Source organism: Solenopsis invicta, chromosome 14 (assembly GCF_016802725.1).
Source record: "Solenopsis invicta isolate M01_SB chromosome 14, UNIL_Sinv_3.0, whole genome shotgun sequence".
Lineage (NCBI taxonomy): Eukaryota > Metazoa > Arthropoda > Insecta > Hymenoptera > Formicidae > Solenopsis > Solenopsis invicta.
The window spans coordinates 11621668-11643587 of record NC_052677.1 but is presented as its reverse complement, the minus strand read 5'-3'; the positions used below and the strand labels follow the sequence as shown (position 1 = coordinate 11643587).

Below are 21920 nucleotides of genomic sequence, written 5' to 3'. Positions count from 1 at the left end.
ATAATGAGAAGTACAGTTTCGCCTATCTCTCTCTTTGTCTTTTTTTTTTGTTTTGTTGTCTCTTTCAACTATCGTTTGGCTGGCAGTGCAATTTAAACGTGACGTTTCTGTACTCTTCTAAAGCGCACATTTTGCAGTCGCGTGTACGTGTGTATGTTTTTCGTGTGTTTGATGTGTCGAATAATCGCTCGTTAGGACGCGTAGGAGGCGTAAAAGGTTTCTCTAGGGTTTGACAAAAAAAAAAAAACAAGTTGCAATTTACGATTCGGATTTACCGGATTTACCGGAGACTGATCGCGGTTAGCGGACTGAGGCGGAGCAATCGGAACGACATCGATTCCCTTCCAACGCGACAAGTTAATCGATTTAGGATACGAGAGTGGGAGGGAGGGGATGGGTCGGTCAGTTTGTCGAGAGGCGATCTTGAGAGGAATTCTGCCCTCTCACTCTTTTTCTTTCTTTTTTTTTTTTGTTTTATTCCGTTTCCTCGCGGAGATTCGAAACGACGATTTCAAAACTCACGTGTGTGCTTTTGTATCACTATTGTCGCTGGCGTTCCCTCGCGTCTCTCTTAGGCTTCGTGTGTGAATATTGCGCCACGTATACGTTGTTTTCGTGCGGAATGCAATTTTCGGAGAGAGAGAGAGGACAGTGAAAATGACGAAATCTCGCGCGTCTTCTACGCTCGACGACACACCGTCCGGTCGAGACGCGAACAATTGGATTGGGAGATCCGAAGTGCTCCCGGAATAAAATTAAACTTCCGGTGATCCTTGGATCTCTGTGTCTCTCGCTCTTTTTTTTTTCTTTCTCTCTCCGTCCCTCGTCGATCGGTGTGTCGATGCATCTCTCTCAGGTCCTGATGACGGATTCTCGAGACCGATTTCCGATCATCGCCCGCAGATCCGAGATCCATGAACTTTCCTCGGAATATTTCGAGATCGATTGAGAATTCGATTCCACACAGAAGAAGAACATCCTTGCGCTTTTTAAAATGTCTTTATTTTCGATTTTTGTTAAACGTTGAAATGAGATTATGTAACGTTAAACGGACATTTACTTGAGTGAAGAAATTTTTTATAACATAGAGATTAATAGAAAAATATATAGTCTCGTTGTTCGAGAATAATTTTCACGAGTTAAGAAAAAAAAAACCCGAATAAAAAATAATAATGTCTTTAAACCAAGAATAAAAATTTTTTAATGCTATTATTATCGAAACAATTATATTGTTTAGAGGGCGATTACAATGTTGAAATAAAAATATAATATTTTGCTGAATTTAAGATCATCAAGTTCTTTAAAGAAGTAAATAATTTTTAAATTACACTGAGAGAAAACAATCTTTTTAATGAAAAAATATAGTTTCTTTAAACTATATATTTTGCAAGCATTTCTTCTGTTGAGTAAAAAAATATGTAGTTTGAAGTAAATAGACATATTACTTAAAATATATAATTTGTGTTATTACATTTTTTTTACACTTAAATAATAATTTTACAAATAATTAAATTGTTTTCTTAGAGATTAAAAAAATCGGATTATGAACATAAAAATAATCGAACTGTAAATATTTTCTAGAACTGCAAGAAAAAATACTTGATTAAAAATTATTTCTCTATTTCATTTGCGTAAATATTTTAATTAAGAAATGTTTAATTTGCTAGAAGCAAATAAGCTATTATCATCATACAAATAAGCTGATTTCTTTGCGTCAAGATAGTCTCTCTCTCAGTGTATTTATTTTAATTACATTATTTACATTTAATGATATCTAAGCAAGTCTATCATTATTTTGTACAATAAGCAAGAATATAATTGCTCTTATATGAAATCTTAATATGAAACAGAATAATTGTTAAATGGAATATATTAGTATTTAATTTGATACTAATGTTTGATTAATAGTTTGATTGATTTAGTAATTTGATGCTGGGGTTTTCTCCGTGCATAAATCTCGAACTTTAAAGAGTCTGAATCTCGGATCGACACGCGCAATTTTCACTCGCTTACCGATGGCGTCCTTAGGCTGCGTACGATAATACGCACTTTGAACGATCGCTTCATTGTGTATGTACGCGCAACTTCGCAATTCGAACAATCGCAGAATCGTATCGCTCGACCGGATCGCAGATTCAACGGCGAATTCGAACAACTAGGTCTTAATTCAGCGTGGAAGCGACAGTGCGCACTGAATTTTTTCTTTTTAATTGGTGCACATTTGCTTGCCTAAGTCCCGTCAATTTTTGATAGATCCGACGGACCCGTCTAGATTCTCTAATAATAAAAATATCTCGCATTTTAAATTTCAATGCAAGGAAAATCGCGAACCATTCGGGTGTAATCCGTAGTATACATTGTTTTATTCCTTCTCTCTTCTTACGGCGATATAATAATTATCATATTTGTCGAGGTTGCGAATCGAAATAATTTTTTTTTCTCGCACTTCCGGTAATAAACGCGACGGGCATGGTTGCGTTTACCACAAGAGTGCCGCACATTGCTCATTTTATATCTAGATAAAAATATAATTGCAATTTATAAATGCACATGCGACAAACGTACATAAATACTATTTCAACAATATTTACAGTTCTGCTCAAACCTGCGAAAACATACTATAAAACGAAAAACGCTTAGAAACGCTGTATAAAATAATGTTACAATATGTTACGGTGGCACCGGATGCAGACTTCTTCAAAAGTGCAACTTGCAAAACACGAATAATTTATGCAAGTTAATATCTCATTGCGCAATAATATTTAATATCTTTAGCAGTACATACTATTTTAGAAAGATACTCTTGGACTTTTTTTTTTTTTTATTCGTATCTATCGTTTGCTTTTTCGCCTACGTACGCTAATTAATGCGAAACTAATCACATTTCCGCTCCGTCATATCGTACATAGTGTCACTCCTTCCGGATTGACCGTGCTCGAGATATTGCTCTCCCTTTGCTGAGGAGTTAATCGCAATATCGGAATAGCAAAGAGATATATCATTTACGTGCTTCGGAACTCTTTCCGCCTTTTTTTCCTTTTTAATATTAAACATTATTTAACGACGAAACTTTCCGAGCTGAACTTGCAATTCTGACAAATGGTAATGCTAAAAATGTAATCGATGTACGCCAAACGTCGCGGTTTATACAAAATGCGGGAGATACGACGGATGCGCATCGAGGTTTGGTCCATCGGCTCTGCTGCCGAACGATCGTAGCTCGCTTTTTGCGATGAGTCAAAGTCGAGATCACGTCGTGATTCGATCACGATGTCAAATCAAATAATCCACCGAAAAAAGAGCCTAATGATAGCAATCAAATGTGAATGATGTGTGGTTGCTAAGCTGAAATTCGCTGAAATTGTTCCAATTAAATATACATTCAGTTAATTTGATCAAATATTTAGTAATATTTAGTAACCGTTTAATAACCGATTACTATTATTATATTTGGTTACTATTAACATAATTACTAAACATTGCTAAATATTTGATTATATTAATCAAACATTTAATTGAAATTATTTCACCAAAGCTGGATCATTATTGCTAAACTCTTTTCTTCGGTGTGCCCGTGTGTGTAATGTAATTAACTATAATCGCGACTAACTTACATTTAGGAGAACGTACGTTTCACTTTTTTTGTCACGATTGATATTTGACCTGTCGTGTCCCGGGTGTATATTGAGGTATTACAGCTCTGTAAAGCTCAGAAGTTATTCGCGCAGAGATTTTATTTCAAATATCTACGGCGACCGTCGTTCGTCGCGATTCGATAGAACTCGCGGTAAAAATTATCTCGTTCCGTTTGATTCTCATTCTGCGAAGCGTCGAGAAAGTTTTTTCAAACGATTCCCGGCAACAGAGCGCGAAGGATGGCTTTTGCGAAGCACGCACGCACGCACGAACGCACGCACCCCCTGGCGTCGTGCGACGCGGTGAGAGAGAGAGAGAGAGAAGAGGTCTTTGGCTTATACGCGATGAATATAATATATATTTTTTCAAGATTCTCTCGAAAGAGAGAGAGAGAGCGAATGTATATATATACGCGATGATATCGGAAATTATTTACACAGAGAATAGCGTCCTTTTACAGGCGAGTAACGTTTTATTCTTTTTTATTTTTTATTTTTTTGATTTGCTTCATGGCTCCTCCGCTGCTTAGAATTCGCGTTTTCTCCAGCATCCGAGTTCTCTCGTCTTCCGTGTCTTCCCAAAGATTTACTGCGCACTTTTTTTTGTCTCGGCTCGTACAATAAAGTTTACGCGGGCGAATCGAAAAAGTAATTCGTTACCGCTGTGACGCGAACGAAATTACGGTGGTAGGTACGCAGAAAAGTAATTATTATCAAATCATTAATTGTACTCTCGTACATAAGCAAGATAGGATTTTGAAAAAATTTGATAATCTTAAACAGATGCAACTTGCTTGCGCGAAGAATTTTGTTTCTTCGTGTGAGCACTCACTCTCTAAACCCGAATCAGTGGAATCTTATTGATTTGCAGTGCTATGACTGTGATCAGCAGCGACTATTCATTATTTTTCAATGATTCCGATTAAGAAGAGGTCTCTCACCGATCAAATTGGTATATTGTCACTAAAAGACAGTGTATACAGGGTGTTTATTAATGGCTGTATACACCTTTTACCATAAGAGCGCTCCTTAACCGTGACTTACCGACTCCATGTAATTTATATGGAGTGAAGTTTGTAAGTCACCTCTTATGGTAAAAGGTGTATACGACCATTAACGAACACCCTGTGTATCACTGATTGATACAGTCATAAGTATAACACTGAATTTACTGTTTTTCAGTGAACAATACACTGATTCTGATTTAGAGAGCAAGTTGTGTTTTTGCTCAAATTCTTTCAAGGAGATTTTCTAATACTCTTGCTTATACATGAGAATACAATCGTTGATGCGATACTAATTCATTTTGTGCGTATACCATATTAATTTCTTCCTTATTTCTCTATTACGGGACATGTGTTAACTCTAGCCTTATTATCGACTAACCTATTGTAAGAACTTTACGATACTTAAGTTGAGCTGCTGAATTAACAGTACGATCGTCGTGAATACTTTTAGAGTTCTTATGATTATACTCGCGTGTCCAGACCGTCTCGTACTCGGCTCGTTGCACTCAAATGATCGTCAATTGGAGTATAATCTCGCTTTTTTTTTTGTTCTTGTTTTGTACTCGATATTGCACGTAGAAAATAAACGCAGCTAGATCCTTAAATCGAAGGACTTTCAAGGTGAATCCGTCACCTACAAAAATTCGATATTCAAATCGTTAGAAAAACTGGCATGCGTTAAGTGTCACCACATTGCTCCTTCTTTTTTTTTCCCTCCCCACGTTCGTTCGTTTACCATCATTTCGTGTAAAGTGCGGCATAATTAGGCAATCGTTCTTCGTTTCCGTCAGTTAAGCTATCCTTTCCTCTCGTTGAGAAAAAAAACGAGGATTTGGCCGTCAAAAATCGTCGTAAGGTTTGATTGAACGCGAGACAAGCTTCCGCCGTCGGTAATTAATGCAATAATTGCGTATCATTTTAATCTTAAAACTATACACGAAAGGACATCGATTAGATATACATATGTAAGAGCACAATGCATTTAAATTTTTAGTAGCCTTTCCTTCGGATTTTCAGCGTCGGACCGGAGATCCTGGGGCAGTTACAGAATCAGAGATCCGACAGCAACGGGCATCGATATTTTTTTTACTTAGACTCGCGCAAATATACTTATATATATTTTTTTTTTTTTACTCTTTCTTTTTTCTCTCGTCACTAATTCGCGACTCGCTCGAGCGAGGCTCAACGAGCGAGGCTCAACGAGCGAGACACCGTAGAATCGCCGTAATCGCCAATCGGTCAATCACTACGACGCGATTACGACATATGGCGAACTATAACACGAAATAGACACTTAAGTTATATCAGGTCACGATAATTTGTCAATAATTAATATCGAACGCTCTCGTAAGACACTGCGTAAGACACGCTAAACTCTAGGCGATAAATCTAAAACGGAGACGTGTACTTAAATAACGTAACGCGCCGCGCATTGGGATGCACAAGTGTGTCCGGGTGGTAAACAAGGTATTTGCGATCGCGATATCTCCAATGACACCATCAATCGCGAAGTCCGGTTAATTACGGAGAAACCAGTTGCGATTCCCCAGGAATCAAATCGCGTTCTGCAACTCATAATATATACCGTCGTCGTCGAATTATCGAAACGTAAAGTTTCGCGGGTGTGCGTGGGCTCGCGAAAAATCGAGTATCCGGGAAAAGCGCGACCATGGAGAGCGGCCAAAGGGCTCAGATTTGGCTGGCACCCTACGAGCGCGCGTTTGCACGCGATACGAAACCGAACGGTAACGAGACTCCCAATCCGCGCCCTCGAATTTGTAAATTCGCTACTTTGCTCGGTGAAACACGTCGCCGTTTACTCAACACAGAGATGGGGGAGAGAGAGAGAGACACGATCTATCGCTATTTGTCACGCGACACATCTTCTAGGTTTCTAAGTCTACGTTAATCTACGTTAAACTACGAACAACATTGGAAACTGCATTCTAATTTTTTAAACAATAACGCCCGATCGCCTTCTATCACAAATAATCTTTGCGTATCTCCTTTTTTTTTGTGTGTGGCTCGCGCATACCGAGAATGGTACAGACGGCACAGATCAAATAACTCTATAGTAACCGGAAAGGACGAGGGAGCTCCAAAAGTCCTTGACCGCGAGTCGAAATCTGAAGGAATCCATCGCGGATCATCCCGATGATCCCGAGCAAACGAATCGGATCGTTAGGCCATACGTTTATAATAATATAGTGACTCGATGCAAAGTTAAAGACTAGACGTCGATGCTCGTTTTTCGTTCCGCGACACCACGTACTTGTTTTCGGGTTATCAATTCTATCGAACGAACTGCTCGTAATCCTGCCATTGCACGCAACACCGTTAAAAATCCGTCCGTAGTATTTGCATAATACGATACTGCATCACCGGCACTCGCGCGAGCACTCGCGAGCGCGCTCGTCTTATTAAAACCTTCGATGTGCCTCCGCGTGAGTAAACGTTATCGTCAAAAGATGCTTGTGTCTTCGCTTAATTAACGCTGCGATCTCGAAGCTTCGTCGCGCAAATGGTCTGGACACGCGAGCTCAGTAAAGTGGATTAAAGTGGAAATCGAATTTGTGAATGTTGTAAATGTAAAATGCAAGATTTAATATCAACGACAAATTACAAGTAACCTAAAGTCGCATAGGTTTTTACATAGGGTGCATCCACTCTACAGTTTTCCCTGAAACAGACAGTGAGCGCTCCGTACGAATGAGAACATTATTACTTGAGGTTATTTACTTGAGTGTACGGTGAGAGAGAAACTTTTTTTTTATTTTTACTTTTTTTTTCTTTTTTTTTTTTTGGAAGCGATCGTCGCGACAGAGCAAGCGTAAGCGGTTTAGGTCGGGTCAGGTACTTACTCGTCCTCCCACGGGCATACTTCGTTAACATTATTGTCACGCTTCTCCCGAGGCACTGCCTGCGCCGCCGCCGGTCGGTCCTCCTGTCCTTGGGCGTCCGGTTCCCAGACAGGCACGACCTGCGCCTGATCGGGCAGCTCCTCGGTCGTCGCCGGTTCCTCAGCCACCGGCGACACGTCCGCCCCGGTGTCGGCCCGCGAGTCCTCGCCTCTCGTCTTTTCCTCAGTCGCTATCTCCCCCGCGTCTTTCGCCGTGCAGCTCTCGCTCGCGTCCTCATCGACGTTCTCCATCGTTGAATTGTCGCTCGGTAGATCGCCGACGATCGCGCTGATGCTGATCAGGGGCGCCTTCGCGCTCGTCCTGGGGACAGCAACCGGAATGTCGATTGTCGATCGTATAGAGCCCTCGCGGGCTCTATAGATCATCCTCTATAGATGCCCCGTGAGTAACTCACTTAGGACTCGGCTGGCTCTCCCTGACGACGACGGCGATTTCCTCGACGACGACTTCCTCCTCGGGCACGATCTTCTCCAGGGACAATCTCTCTTCCACCTTTTCGACCACCGCGTGGGAGTACTCGAATGATTGCTGGGGCGACGGATAGTTGCAGGACGACACGGACGCGCGACCTATCTCGGCCAGCCTGATGCGGCCGCTCGCCGAGCAGGTAGAATAATTTCGCGTTATCGGGCCGGGACCTGAAGTTGATGTACCTGTATTTTAAAAACAGAAGGCGGGCGATATATTTAGAGATAGTGACCGTGACTTTTTCCGCGCGCGCCTTAAGGCCTCGCATGCCGTCCAATTATCGTACTGACCTATGCTACCGCTATGCTGCAAACTACACGACTTCCGTAACCGCTCGGAGACGTCCGCGATAGCAAGGCTGACGTCCGACGACGAGCTGCACGAGTCCATCTGCCCCGAATTCTTCCGGGAGGCGCGCGCGCCCTCGACGGAATGCGCGATCGTCGCGTGACCGCCGCTGTCCCACACGTGTCGGGCCTGATCAGCTGACGCTGTCCTTCCAGAGGACGCGCCGTCCCCCGTTCCTCCGTGCTCCGTGCTCGGGCCCGGCACGGCCTCCCACGGGCACACGTCGTCCGTAGGGCGAACTGCCGCTTCCGTCGCGCCAGCATCCCTGACAACAGGAACTTTATTATATTTAGTTTTCTACCGTACGCTTTCGGCAGTGGTACTGCACGCGCTTCGTGTGCGTGTTTCGTGTGTTCTGCGTATATATAATATATATGTATGTGTCTTTTACCAACGTCAGTTGGTACATGCATGCGACTCCATTCAACGACTATGGCGAGGACTATGTGTAGGTCTTTAAACATATAAATGTTGCAAGGGCGTCCTGGAATTATCCCGCTCGTAAAGCTCCGTGGCGGAGCAGAGATGAATAATTCCGGGACATTCTGTGGAGATCTGGGCGATTTGTTCTGTCGTTTCAATCCTCAAAGTCCTTGTCGCGCGTCGGAGCAAATGGTAGGGTTTTCAACATTGGACCAAAAAAAATACACTCTTACGAGACATTAGGAAACGTTTGAAATTCAGAAAAAAATTTTATAACGTGAAAAGAGTCGGTACATATACTCTTCTTGCTGTGCAAATAATGTGCTCGACAAGTATATCGTACGTATAGGTAATGTGTGTTACATAAAATATTACAGAGAGATATATATGAGTACAGAGGTATAGTAAGCTTGATACGGACGACACAATATCGACATCAAGACAATTATACAGAGTGTCTCAAAATACAGTAACAGGTCAATAACAATTGTTTTTCTTTGCAAGAAGAAGTAGAGGTATCAAACATTTATATCAAAATGAATGATTGACGAGCGTCTTTGAGACACTCCGCGGAGTGGTGGTACACTTGATATAAGTTCAGAAACACTGCACTAGAAAAAAGAATTTAGTCCCTTCGACAAAGCCTGCTTAGTCGAGGATTTTTTTTTAACTGCGACCAAATATTTTGTTTTATACAACGAAAAATTTGGTTGCTTCTGTGAATAAAAGAAAAGTATTTGTTTATACTAATTAGTTGTTACAACAGAATATTTTTCCTAGTGCGAGTGAAATTTATCAAGGAACGGGCACAATATTGTACATACAGTACTATTTTACCAATGATACACGCTTTACACACATTTTGGTGAGATATTTTCGTAAAATGATTTCTTTGATAGAGTGCGAAAGTTTTCAAACACACCGAGATATATAGGAGGATCTGCCAAAGTCTGATACGAAGGTACAGCGGAGTCGACGCGGTGCGACGGAGCGCGTTAATAACTCGTACACTGCCCACCCTTCGTGTACCTCTGACCGGGCCTCGTTATTGCTCGATCGTTATTCCGAGATACGCGAGAGATGACGGGAGCGCGAGTGTACGCAAGAAAGCTGTATCAAGCGCTCCGCGCGCGCCGCCCGCTCCTACACTTAATTGAGAAAACCGTGGTATGTATCGGGGGTGACTTACTGAATACTACGTGGACTAGGCCTCGAAGGTATCTTTACGAGTCGTGGTAGATCTCCCCTGAAAATACGACGCGCACGAATAAGCCTATCATCGGCCACGTCCACCCGCGAACGCGCGAACGGATAGCATGCTAAAAAGCTCAAGAATAGCCGTATCCCGTCGCGTAGGACAGCGTAGGACAGATTATTTCCCTCTCGGGGGACCAGTGTCACGGGTGGTCCCCAACCCCCGCATACCTGTATGGGATGTCGGTGAGATTCGACTGGCTGTGAGAGTGAGGGACCCGCGGCGTGGAGCTGACGTCGCGAACGCCGCACACCGCGAGCTCGTGAGCGCTTCCGGACAGACTCCGGTCGCTTCCCCGTCGTCTGCCGCCACCTATATTAGCGTGCTGCAAAGTGCTAGACGTTGGTGTCGAAGTGGAGGAAACTTTCTTCTTGGCTTGGCCGCCGAAGCCGAAAAATCTGAAAAAAAAAAAAAAAGAATTACACGTACACGTACACATGCTTGTTGATCTCGTTGCGATAGAGCGGCGCGATCGAACGACGAGGGCTCACCTCTTTTTCTGCAAAGGTTGCACGCCGGCAGCTAAAAGATTACGATATTGATCGGAACGAATAAATCTAGGGTAGCAGTCCTTCTTCAATAGTAACGTATATACATGTTCCGCGGCGGAATCAAATGTAAATCTGCTCGGATTTTTCATCTCCTGATGAACCTTCTCCATCGTTTTCCCGTCTATGTTGATTTCACAGGGAGCTCCAGGTGCCAGGAATTCTCTGCGCGTGAATTTTCCAACGTTACGAATGGATTGTTTTTTTTTCCCTTTCACAGATCGAAATAACATATAACATACAAATGCGACGCGTACCTAAAAATTTCGTTGACTTTGTCAGGTATTTGTGCTTGAAAACTATGCCTGAGATCTTTGACCGCCAGCCAAAATCTTATATTCTCGTGGCTGTACTCCTTTCTTAAATAATTTGTGAATTCTTGTAAACCTGTTGCGGCAAAGAGAGAATAGAGGTTTGTGAGTTTGCTAGCGGAATGAACGCGATGTTCTATTAATGCGATCGAAAAGTTTTACCTGTAGGATCAGACATAAGTTCTTCCATCGACAGCGCCCATCGTTTAACACGTTTCTCTGTAGGAACTTCCACTCTAGGCACGCGTACAAAGTACATTATTGAGTTTGCCTCTATAGACGCTAGTATCAGATTTCAATTACTTACAAGGGGCTATTCAGTTGCCAAAACGTATGATCGTCGGTGATCCATGGATTGGAAGGTTGCGGCTGTACGAACATCGGGTCGTATTCCACGTACGTCTCGAAGTACGATTTAAAATTTTCTATCGCAGTTGAAACCTTTATCCTCGTGCGCGTCAAACTGTTTCGTAGTAGGTCCACCTGTTAAAATCATATATACGGGCGTTACATTAAACTGATGATTCGGAAAAGAGTCGCCGTTCGACTGTAGACTACATAGCTGGCGCTCTCACCTCACGTTGCAGATCGGTGAGAGTGCGTTTGCGTGACGGAGGTCGTGGAAGTCCAGGACGAAAACGAGAGGGTATGGGCACGACTTCCAGGCTACTGAGACAACCGGGTGGCGGCCGATAGACTCTCCAAAATGCTCGCTCCTGCGAATCGCTCACTATCTTGTCCCCTTTCTTGCGTTCCTTAGATAGGCGTACCTGGGCCCACAGAATCAGCAGCATTTCAAGGAGTCACGTGCTCGAATGTGCGGAATTGACATTTACGCGGGACAATACTCTCGGTACATGCTATTGACGAAAATTAAACGCGATAGAGTAACGAATGTTTATTCACCTGTTCTTCCGCTTGTAGTTGTATTATGTCCCACTTGTTCTGCAAGTTCTTGCGCAGGCTGTTCAAAGCTTCCTAAAGATAGTACGGTTTTCTTTTACGATAGAGAAAGTCCTTAAGTGAATTTTTTTTTTTTTTCGATACAATATTTCGCGCTAACAACGTGAATTTACATACGATCTCATAATCCTCGAGAGCGTGACGTTGTTTGTTCCTCAGAGTTCGTTTCGCCAAATAGATCGCGTACTCCACGTTGTCGGGGGTTCTATGTTGCCACGGCCAATAATAGGGTGTCTAACAACGCGTATTAATTTTTCAGATGAGGATTGAAAGATTCCGAATCGTTGGAGGGAAAACGTTTATCCTTTAATTTAACTTTCGTAATAACGACTCACCTGAAACCTATACAGAGAGCTATCGTCCTTAACAGTAAGTGTCTTGGAGTCATTCACCGGGAAGAAGTAGCCGTACTGGCATAGTTGATTAGCAATATGGACCGCCTCTACTGTCAAACACAATAATACATCTTGATATCTGTAGAAAAACGCTTACATATCGACAGATGTGATCTCTAAGGTTTGCTCTTAGTGTTGCTTAGGGTCGTGCAGATCACTCAAACGATGCCACATTGCTCTGTGTAGTATTTTGGTGGAGTTTGTCTGTTCACACAGTTTTTCTAGCGGACATACGTCGATAAATGTCCGCAGTAAATTATAGTTTTGTTACTTTTAGGAAATTGATTGTGCGTCGATGATGTGCTTTCTTCGAACAGGACACCAGCTCGTTCTCTCCCTCCTCAAGCGATTTTTAATGATTAGCCTCGCTTTTTTAGTTCAATTAATCTATCACAGATAAATACCGACCCGTCTCGCATTTTTGCAAGTACTATCCGCGAATTTCTCCGTCATTTCTCTAACAATGTATTACGAGGACATTTATTCTCGAAATTCATTCGACGCACGAATTACGCTCGCTTCGCGACGAAACGGAACCGTAATTTACGGTCTTCATTTGCACGGGTGCTGCGCGAGCGCGAGAAAAAAACTCGAACAAAATCCGGAAAATCCGCAGGAATATTCACCGTCCGTTGCTCGTGAAGCAGCTGCAAGTTCGCGAGTTTTCCCCTCATTAATCTCTCATCTTTTCAATAACCAGCGGTGGTAAATAATTCATATTCGACTTGAACGAAAGAGAATATTCTGTGTAGTGTAACGTGTTAGCATGCAATCGATACTTTGTAAAGGCACCAAGCGGAAAGTATCGATGCAAATGCGAATCGGGTACTGCGAAGCGAAACTATCGATAGTGTCGTTAGCGTATCCTTAGGCAGAGTGTTGCGGTTGCGCGAGTGTTCAAGGGGCACGCCGAACGAGAGAGCGAGCGAACGAAGGAACGAACGAACGAACGAACGAGCGAGGGAAAGAACGGCACAGCAGCGGAGAGCAGCCGGCAACGATCAGTAGTAGACATACGAGCCCGTACCTGATTCTTCGATGGCAAGCCGCTCCATCAGCCACTCGATGAGGTCGTAACCTGCAACACGCAGGCAGCCTACTGTAGTGTCCTGGCCGTGATGGCCGCTTACGCTTACTCCACAACGCAGGTACCGTTGGCACTCACCCATGAACGCTGAGGGGATCGAGGTGAGAAATTGTTTTTGGCTGCGCACGGGTACCCCGCTCTCAGGGTCTTGCATCTCCCGCACCAGCCCCTCCATCTGCGCCAGAGATCAACGTTGGCGATCGATTATATTATTACGGCCCGTTTAGCGTTCCCAAGCGAACGTTAAGTCAGTTATACGTTTGTATCAGCATCGCGACTACATGTATAGGTACTCTTTAAATTGGAATCGGTATATTATTCACTGAAAGACAGTGAATAGTCTGTTTTCAGTGATACACTTATAACTATTTCATTCAGTGACAATATACTGATTTCATCAGCGAGAGTACCCCCCTTCTTAATCAGAATCACTGAAAAATAGTGAATAGTCACTGATGACACGGTTATAAATATAGCACTGCAAACGAGTAAAATTCCACTGATTCGGATTTAGAGAGTGGAAACGACTTATTCGCGCGCGAGAAAAATGTATACCTTGTCGAAGGCGTAAGGCCTGTGAACGCGTGGCTCCTTCTCTTTTTGTTGTTGATTGCTAGAGGCCTCCATCGCGATCGAGGCGGCCCTCTGCGTCGCTGGCAGGAGCGGTGTCGATATCGATGGCGGAGGGGGCTGGGGAGCTGGGCCGGAGACGGGTCTACCCGAACTCCATGGGGCTCTGGCCCCATCCCATCACTCCAGTCACCCCCGCACGCCCACTGAAACATCCCGTAAATTGTCCTCTTTACTTCCTCCATTCACCTCGTTTTAAATAACAGATATAGATGTATGAACAGAGTATATAGACACAAGTGAATTTAATTACAAACTAAATTTGTAAAAAAAAAAGTTTTTCATTCTCTACTGCCGCATATAGTATTACGGTAGGTACGTCGACGATGGTAGAAGTGGCAAAATCCCTGGTTGCGATTTCCGCTTTGAAAGTTGCAGTTTTTAAAGCGAAATATCCTATTGCCTTTAGAAGGGAAGCTGCTATATAATTCGAAACTCGCTTATGTCTATACCTTTCTATTTAATTATTCATGCTTCTCGTTTACTCACATACTAAGCCAATAATTAGACCACAAAGAGACTTTGCATGTAGAATCGCGTACATTTTTGATTAAATAACAGTTTAGAATTTTGCTGCAAGTTATAGAAAACACGCGATCCTGTGCGAATGTATAATGAACTCTCGCGGGTCAAATATTTTTTTAATTTTATCGAATTTCCTTCGTTTGAAATATCTTTGTTACCCGTCGTTCGCAAACCTCGCAATTTTTAGGAATACCTACTTGACATTCTTAAATAGCTACCACTCGCGTACATCTGTATAGTTTGATCAATTTTTAATGCTCTGTCTTTTGATACACTTCGCCAACGTGAACGCGCCTTCGCTCTCATTATTTATCAAAGCACATCGGATTAAGAGAAATGAACGGAAATATCGGACATTTAACTCGCAGAAGCAGAAACATTCGTTCGTATATTAAGGCACGTTTACGTAAGTTATTTTTACAATCTATTGATGACAATATATTTGCCGAATGTCGTTGGCATTGATTGATCCAACACCCTCAGTACGGCTGATCCTCTAACATTCGGAAAAGTAAACGAATCGGAATTGTAAGTCATTTATAAGCTGTGGAACCAAGAAAAACATTTTAATATTTTACTATTAGCAGAGGTTTAATGTTTTTCTTTTTAAAGCGGGCCGATGTAAAAATGTTTTATTTTGCGATTCAAAATTTTTAACTTGCGGGACTTGAGATTCGAAAGGCTCACAAATTATAAAATTTCGAATTGTTACTTTTTGTTTTCATTTTTATGACGGGAGGAAGGCCAAGCGCAAAGAATTTAATCGACAGGTATTGAATCAATTATTGATGTAAAAAATTATGGAAATTTTTGTCGATCAATGCGTTTTAACTTTGCGAGCGATTTATTTTTCGCGCCTACGGCAATATACGCGAAACGCCAGACCAAGTGCATACAAAATCGCTATATAAATAAAAGCATTTTCGGACAGATCATTTAGCTCGAATAAAAGAAGGCCGGGGCGCATTCTACCGGGGATTCATTCTACTTCCGCCTCTCAACTTCCGCGGTTCCGCATCGCGCTCGTGCAACAAACTGCGACAATAACAAATGGCAAACGGCGAAATGCACGCCGCGCCATTTCGACGCTGTAAAAACTCTTCTTCCCATCCAGTAACCTCTGCGCGCGATGTTTCAGGCCGCGGATGAAGATTTACTTTATTATCCGTCGCTTTCGCGTAGTCGAATAAAAATCTCCCGCAGTGTTTCTCGTAAATCCGCAAAACGTTTCCCGGCTCGACCGAATATCGGGAGATTCATAAGACAAGGTATAATCTGGCTTTATGGTCGACTCTTTTTTTTTTACGGAAAATCTTCCAGCGGAGAGATTTCCGTCAAGATAAGAACAAGAAGAAGAAGAAGAAACTCTTCCACGAAAACTTGTAAAAAAAAAATCCGACCATTATATTCAGTGCTAAAAGTGTGCCAGTACGGGTCGTTCGAAAGTTTTCATGGCGAAACGAATAACTCGCGGAAACGATACGCGAACTCGAAGTTTCGCCGTTAAAAATGACGCCGTGACGCCATATCGCGTTACTAATGGTATCGTGTTACTTATGATATCGCGTTACCATCCGATTGATCTCCCGAACAAAATGCAAGGTCAACGCAAATCGCCATCAAGGCCGTGACGCGATGAAAAAACGAGTGGCGCTCTCCTGAAAATGGAGATGGCTTTGTGCATGTGCAATCAGGTGTAGTCGGGCAGTCAGATAAAGCCGTCGTCGATATATCGATGTATCCTCGGGTTAATGAACCCGAGACCTATTCGACTGGCGATAATGGGGGGTAGTGTTCTCGTCTAGCTAAAGAGAAGGCTCGTGTATGGAGAGAGATGGAAGGGGTGGGGAGGGGAAAAGGAAGTGGGATACACAATCATTGAGTCATGCGACACCATGCCGATATTTCTGGTCCAACTGTTGCAATTACTTAAAACCCGCGTTTCCAAGTCGCCCCGAGTTACTCCCTCCTTTCCGACATTCTTGGCTGTCGAATTTTTCCGTTTTCGACGAGACAAGTTGTTAAGTCGGTCGTTCCTTACGGCATCTGTTACAAAACTTTTGTCCCCTCTTTCCCTTACTTTCGAGTTTGAAGCTAAGTTGGAGTCAATTTGAAAAGAAGCATCGTCGATACTCGGGCTTTACGTGGAGTCGCGAACTGGGAAATTTGAAAACGCTCGCAGGAAAATACATTGCAGGGGGGTGGGGGGGGGAGAGAAAGGAGGGGATGAGTGAAAGGGCAGGAGAAACGAACGATGTACTACGAGGGAGCTGAATTTCGATTGGTAATATCGCCCGATATAGAAAGAAGGAGAATAGCCAGAATATCAAAATGAATCCCCAAATGACCTGGGGACAAGCAGATGCGTGGGCGGAAGCACGTCCCTTCCCTGCAGCCTCGCCAGGCCTGCACCCTCTCTTCGCCTGCCAATTTACGTGCTAATCTGAAATCGATAAGTTCTCCGTCACGTCCTGAGACTTTGGGGACGTACGTTTTCTACGAATTATTCAGTGTGCGGAGTTATTAATGTCCTGCTCAATTACAGGCAAGTTTTCAACGACTGGAGGAAATCAATTAAGCACGCGTGGGGAGTGCGGAGCGTGGAAAGGAGGGGAGGGGGGAGGGCGGAATCCCTCGTCGCGTATCGTTAACCCTCGACTACCAGCTGGGATTACAACGATCTCATTTTCTCGTTTCGTCTGTAAATAGTCGGTGTAACGCGTCATTAGACCGAAGTGACCGTTTGCATTCGAATCTGAAATTTTATCCCGTCATTACTTTGATTCGCGCATCGAGGTTTATTTGATCTGCATTTATATTGTGTAATATTACGTTTATTTAAAGGATTCCGCGTTGCCCTTCCGGTTCAAATTGATGGCAACTTCGTTATTTCGTGTCATCGATAACTGATACCAAATACGAAATCCAATAAGCCATTTATTAGTGCTGCCCTATCAGAGGTATAACTCTAACGGGATATGCATGGGATAGATTGTGTATCCCATGCAAACATTGTTTCGATATACCAATAGTTTATAAATTAATTGTTTTATTCCACAGAAAAGTCAATTAATTATTTTATCGTTTATGTTTGATGAGAGATCGGTACGTATGCAGGTGCGGGCGTGCGTGCGTGCGTGCGTGTTTTTTTTTTCCCAAAAACTAATTAACATTTGCTATACACTCTTTAAAACTTGTTAAATCGAATATTGACCTCTCCTCTTTACAGAATCACTATAAGTTATTAAAAAGCGTCCTGCAAACTGCAATCTGCTTCGCCAATGTGCTTAATTATCTAAATCGTTAAATGGCGTATTTTTTTTTCTTTTTTTTTCGCGAAAAATCGTGCCTGCATAAATGATGGCCAATGTTGGCACACACATACACACGCGCGCGCGCACGCATACACACACGACGTACCTGATGTATTTCATAAATTGAATATATAAAAAATACACACGGTATCACATTGGTTAGTGTTGCCATACATTATGTCGTGTAGGCTTTGGATAAATAAGAGAACACAATGTGCGGCAGATAGCAACACGAAAAGGGAGAGAGGACGTCCTTTTCATTCTATATTTTTAATCGTGATGCATGTTTCATGTTCGTTGTTTCGTATTTTCACAATCGTCACGTCTGCGAGATGATAAATGTCAAGTTTTATATGGGGCTATCGCGATACAGGCGTCGTCGCGGAGGGTGTGCGCGAGGGAAAATCCGGAAAAATCGTGCTTTGGTTCCAATTTCAAGAAAAGCTCGAATAAGGAATATCAGTGGGAGAAATCGCCGTCTTGGAAGAAGACCGTCATAAAATTCCAAGGGAAGCGACACTAAGCTCGCCTTTCTATGGGATTAACTCTCGCGGAATTCTCTCTCTCTCTCTCTCTCTCTCTCTCTCTCTCTCTCGTTTCTCCCGAGAAGCTTTGTGCAGCCGATAATGAATTTCCTTGTTTCCTATTCAGACGAGGGACATTCAGCAAACACGGGAAAAGCGTGCGCGGCATTAACCCTTTTCAATTGTGAGACGAGGAGTAAAATTGTTGGCTCTTCTTGGATTCCTCGGATTCTGGGATACTTGATTTCTCGGAACCTTGGATTCTAAGATGCTCGGATGCTGTGCTGGGTAGGTCGCCTGCGCGCGAGTCCCGAGAGAAGTCGCGTCGCCGAATTGTTTGCTCGATCCCGTCAAAACCATTTAGTTTGCACAGTATGTGTATATGTGTGTGTGTACATAATTCCGAAGCACGCACATACCGCCCCGCGTATATACCGCGAGCGAGAAGAGACTGTTATGACTGACGAAGACAGAGCGGATAAAAATAAACAAGGTTAGCGTCCTTTGTCCTTACGGCAACCCCGCGATATATAATTGGTCAGTTCGCCCAAGTGAAGTGACGAACCCGGGGGCGAGTGTTACCCCGAAATAGCCCCTAAATTGATTGAATGAACGATTCCGCGAAGACGACACAATTTTAGTCTACCCCGGAGGTCGCCGTGCGGCGCGACGCCACGCTGTGTGCCGGTAAATAAAACGGCGAAATCAGGGCGAGTCAGCCGAAAAGCGCTTGGCGAAACAATAGCTGCGATAGATTGAAATTTTAATTGAGTTTTCACACCGCGCGCAACGAAGCAATCGGAGCCGGTCGTAAGATCCTCTGCTGCTGCTGCTGCTGCAGCTGCAGCTTCCACGATCGCAATGCCTGCGTTTCAAGTCGCACCGTCGTATTCCGTTTCCATCCGTGTGCCGTATATTTTCATTCTTAATAGGCGATCGGAGGAGGGCAATCGATGGGCATATCGTCGTTTCTCCGGTTCGGCGGGAAAAGTCATGATACGGCACAGATGTCTTCGGGGCGAAATGCGAAACTCCCTTGGGGAGTTGCTCGTGATATCCGGTAAAGCGAGGAGAGGCAACCTTGACAAACCGTGAATACCTAGTCATTTTAATCCTCTCAGTGCTACGGCGCTTCCTTGTCGCCTTTCTCTCACAGATTGCATGAAAATTATTCATACCGCACATGTGAGCTGAAGTTGTAAACGGTGACGATATTACATTTACAGTACCTTCTCGCGATCGTTTTTCAACTGTCGCAAATTTAATTCCGGGATGAATTGCAAGATGAATAAGCGTCTCTTTAAATGCCGAAACGCAATCGCAGAAACGAAACTTGGCTGGTAGTCATCCGTCTAATAACGGGCCGTGCGCGCTTAATCGGGCATGAATCATCAGCCCTTGAAAAGTCACGCAGCAGACAGGTGGATTCCAAAACGGGCGCATCGATATTGCACGATAACGCGAACTTCAATTATCATCGCTTCTGCATCGACGTTATCGTGTCGATACTAACAAATTAAGGTGCACGCTTGCACAGCGAATAAAAATCGATCGACGTTTCGCGGGATATTCGCCGGCTTAATCGCCGTGTGCATTGCGTCACAATGTCAATCAGCCGAATTTGCCTTGACACGATCTGTCAGGCTATTAGGATTCCCAGGAATGCGAAACGATACTATTAACGAGCGATATATTCGCGCATGCAAATAAGGCGTAACGGATGAACGAAGAGCTGACGACACGCGATAAATCACAGCACACGTTCTTTTCGTCTTGCCGAAACTTGCCGCGCACTTGGAAACATTTTAACGTTTTTCGTCGAACACGTTTAGGGTTACGATTCGACGAGCTGTCAATTGTAATAGACGATTGTCGTCGGCGTATTCCTCGCGCTCGACATATGTCTAGCCTGGATGCGATTATCGTGAAGGGTTAGTGAAGAGTAGACGTACCTTAATATGTTAATACTGCGTTAGCAGTGCGGTAGGACATCCGAAAAGTGCAACGCGTCGCATGAGCACTATCACCTCACACTATCACTGCGTCGGCACTGCCATGAATGCATCATCGTCATCGTATCCTACTACCATGTACGAGCAATTCCGAAACGTCCGTCGATATGCATGTCGAAATACCGGGAGATCCACGTTACTACCGATACTTCTAGCACTACTGTATTAGACGAACCGTTGGCCATAGTTCAATATGATTCACGACAGGAACTATAGAGAATTGATATTATACATTTGCTATGTAGCCCGACGTTCCGAAATGCTACGTTTTGCAGCGTCGTCGTCGCGCTGCTATAGTCGCACCCTGTCTGCCAACGTTTCCTTCAGCCCCCGCCCAACATTTTTCGACTGGTGCCGAAAACACCTTGCGTCCGCCGCACCAATGCAACGCACCAAAACGCGTCCCGTCTGAATTGCGAAGTACCTAACTGTACAGCGGTGGTCCCGGCGCAAACCCGACCCAGGGGGGAGGGGGGCTTCGCGCGCTGATAATCGGAAGCGCACGAGTCACCCCTCCGGGAACGTGCACATGTCGCGATCGTAGTGCATCTCGCGCGCCTTTTCGACGACGGTGCCGGGCGCTAGGAGATATGACGTGGCCCGATCGAATGGTCCACTTTTCGCATCGCTAAGCCTCCACTCCCGTGGTCGATATTTATTGCGCCTCGGCCGAGGCCGAGGCTCGCGGCCGCACCGAAGAAACCGACTCGATCGCCTCGCGTCCCTCGGGCCAACTGTTAATCGGCCTCGAGGAGGAAACGCGCGCTCTCTCTCTCTCTCTCTCTCTCTCTCTCTCTTTCTCTTTCTCTCTCTCTTTCTGTTTCTCTCTCGCGCTGTTCCCTCCGCCGGCTAAAAATCGCCTCCTCCTCCCCCTACTCTCCCCGGCTCTCGATCGACCCACGCCGATTTAACGGCCACGAAGGAGGGACGATCGCAGCACGACGTTGCTGGTGGTGTCGCGCCACTGACGGTCGTCCAACGTTTTCGGGGACGCGGACTCGCTTGCCTCGCTTGTCATCGTCCTCGTCTTCGTCCTCGTCCTCGTCCTCGTCTTCGTCGTCGTCGTCGTCGTCGTCGTTGTCGTCGTCGTCGTTGTCGTCGTCGTCGTTGTCGTCGTCGTTGTTGTCATCGCGTGGTCACTGTCGTTACGTCGACGAGCGGGCAATTCACTACAGCGAAGAGTTTTCGCGAAGAGGCCACTCTCGCGGACGATTGCGTTACGAGAGGAAGGGAGAGCGACCGACGCACGGGGTTCGGCACGGCGCGGCGCGTCCGCGAGTATTTCCCTCCCCTATCCTACCGTCGCGTCACCCCGCTTGCCTTCGACGCTGCTTTCACCGACCATCACCGCGGCACCGAGCAATGAAATGTCACAAACTCTACTACTCACTCGACGAGTCAGGGCAGTGGAGCTTCATGAATGCGTCTCGCAGTACGTATCAGGCCATCGGAGCACGGCCGAGCTCGCGGCCCTTCTTCCGCAGCTTCGACAATCTAAAAGCCGAGACTATTCGCACTTTTTCCTGATCTGGAATCACCGCATCTCCGTCCGCC

At 44.4% G+C, this 21920-nt stretch overlaps 2 protein-coding genes across 8 annotated transcripts in view; one reads left to right on the top strand and one right to left on the bottom strand.

Annotated features, from left to right (window-relative positions):
- Positions 1 to 21920, top strand: part of LOC105201705 (MICAL-like protein 1) — a 77088-nt gene that overhangs the window by 859 nt on the left and 54309 nt on the right. The window lies entirely within an intron of this gene.
- On the bottom strand, positions 40 to 21873 carry LOC105201693 (regulator of G-protein signaling 11). 7 transcript variants are annotated; one of them, XM_039457156.1, is made up of 18 exons: positions 21757 to 21873; positions 13917 to 14137; positions 13440 to 13536; positions 13302 to 13352; positions 12215 to 12324; positions 11997 to 12113; positions 11823 to 11894; positions 11492 to 11692; positions 11224 to 11399; positions 11079 to 11152; positions 10863 to 10992; positions 10549 to 10770; positions 10228 to 10455; positions 9992 to 10048; positions 8322 to 8644; positions 7958 to 8216; positions 7504 to 7863; positions 40 to 7322 (listed from the first exon to the last, which is right to left on the bottom strand). In XM_039457156.1, exons 2-18 carry the CDS (start codon positions 13986 to 13988, stop codon positions 7262 to 7264), a joined length of 2610 nt encoding a protein of 869 aa, XP_039313090.1. In that variant the 5' UTR covers positions 13989 to 14137; positions 21757 to 21873; the 3' UTR covers positions 40 to 7261. The 7 variants fall into 7 exon arrangements, with proteins under 7 accessions (XP_039313090.1, XP_039313091.1, XP_039313092.1 ...); XM_039457157.1 differs by having other exon boundaries at positions 12215 to 12321; XM_039457158.1 differs by having other exon boundaries at positions 11492 to 11686; positions 12215 to 12321.

Excerpts from the sequence above, each read along its gene's own strand:
- LOC105201693 (XM_026139998.2), bottom strand. The coding sequence starts at position 13,988 with ATGGAGGCCTCTAGCAATCAACAACAAAAAGAGAAGGAGCCACGCGTT. Across the intron at positions 13,537-13,916 it reads GGCCTTACGCCTTCGACAAG|ATGGAGGGGCTGGTGCGGGA; the intron begins GTATACATTTTT and ends TCTCTGGCGCAG. Across the intron at positions 10,049-10,227 it reads CTCACCGACATCCCATACAG|GGGAGATCTACCACGACTCG; the intron begins GTATGCGGGGGT and ends TCGTATTTTCAG.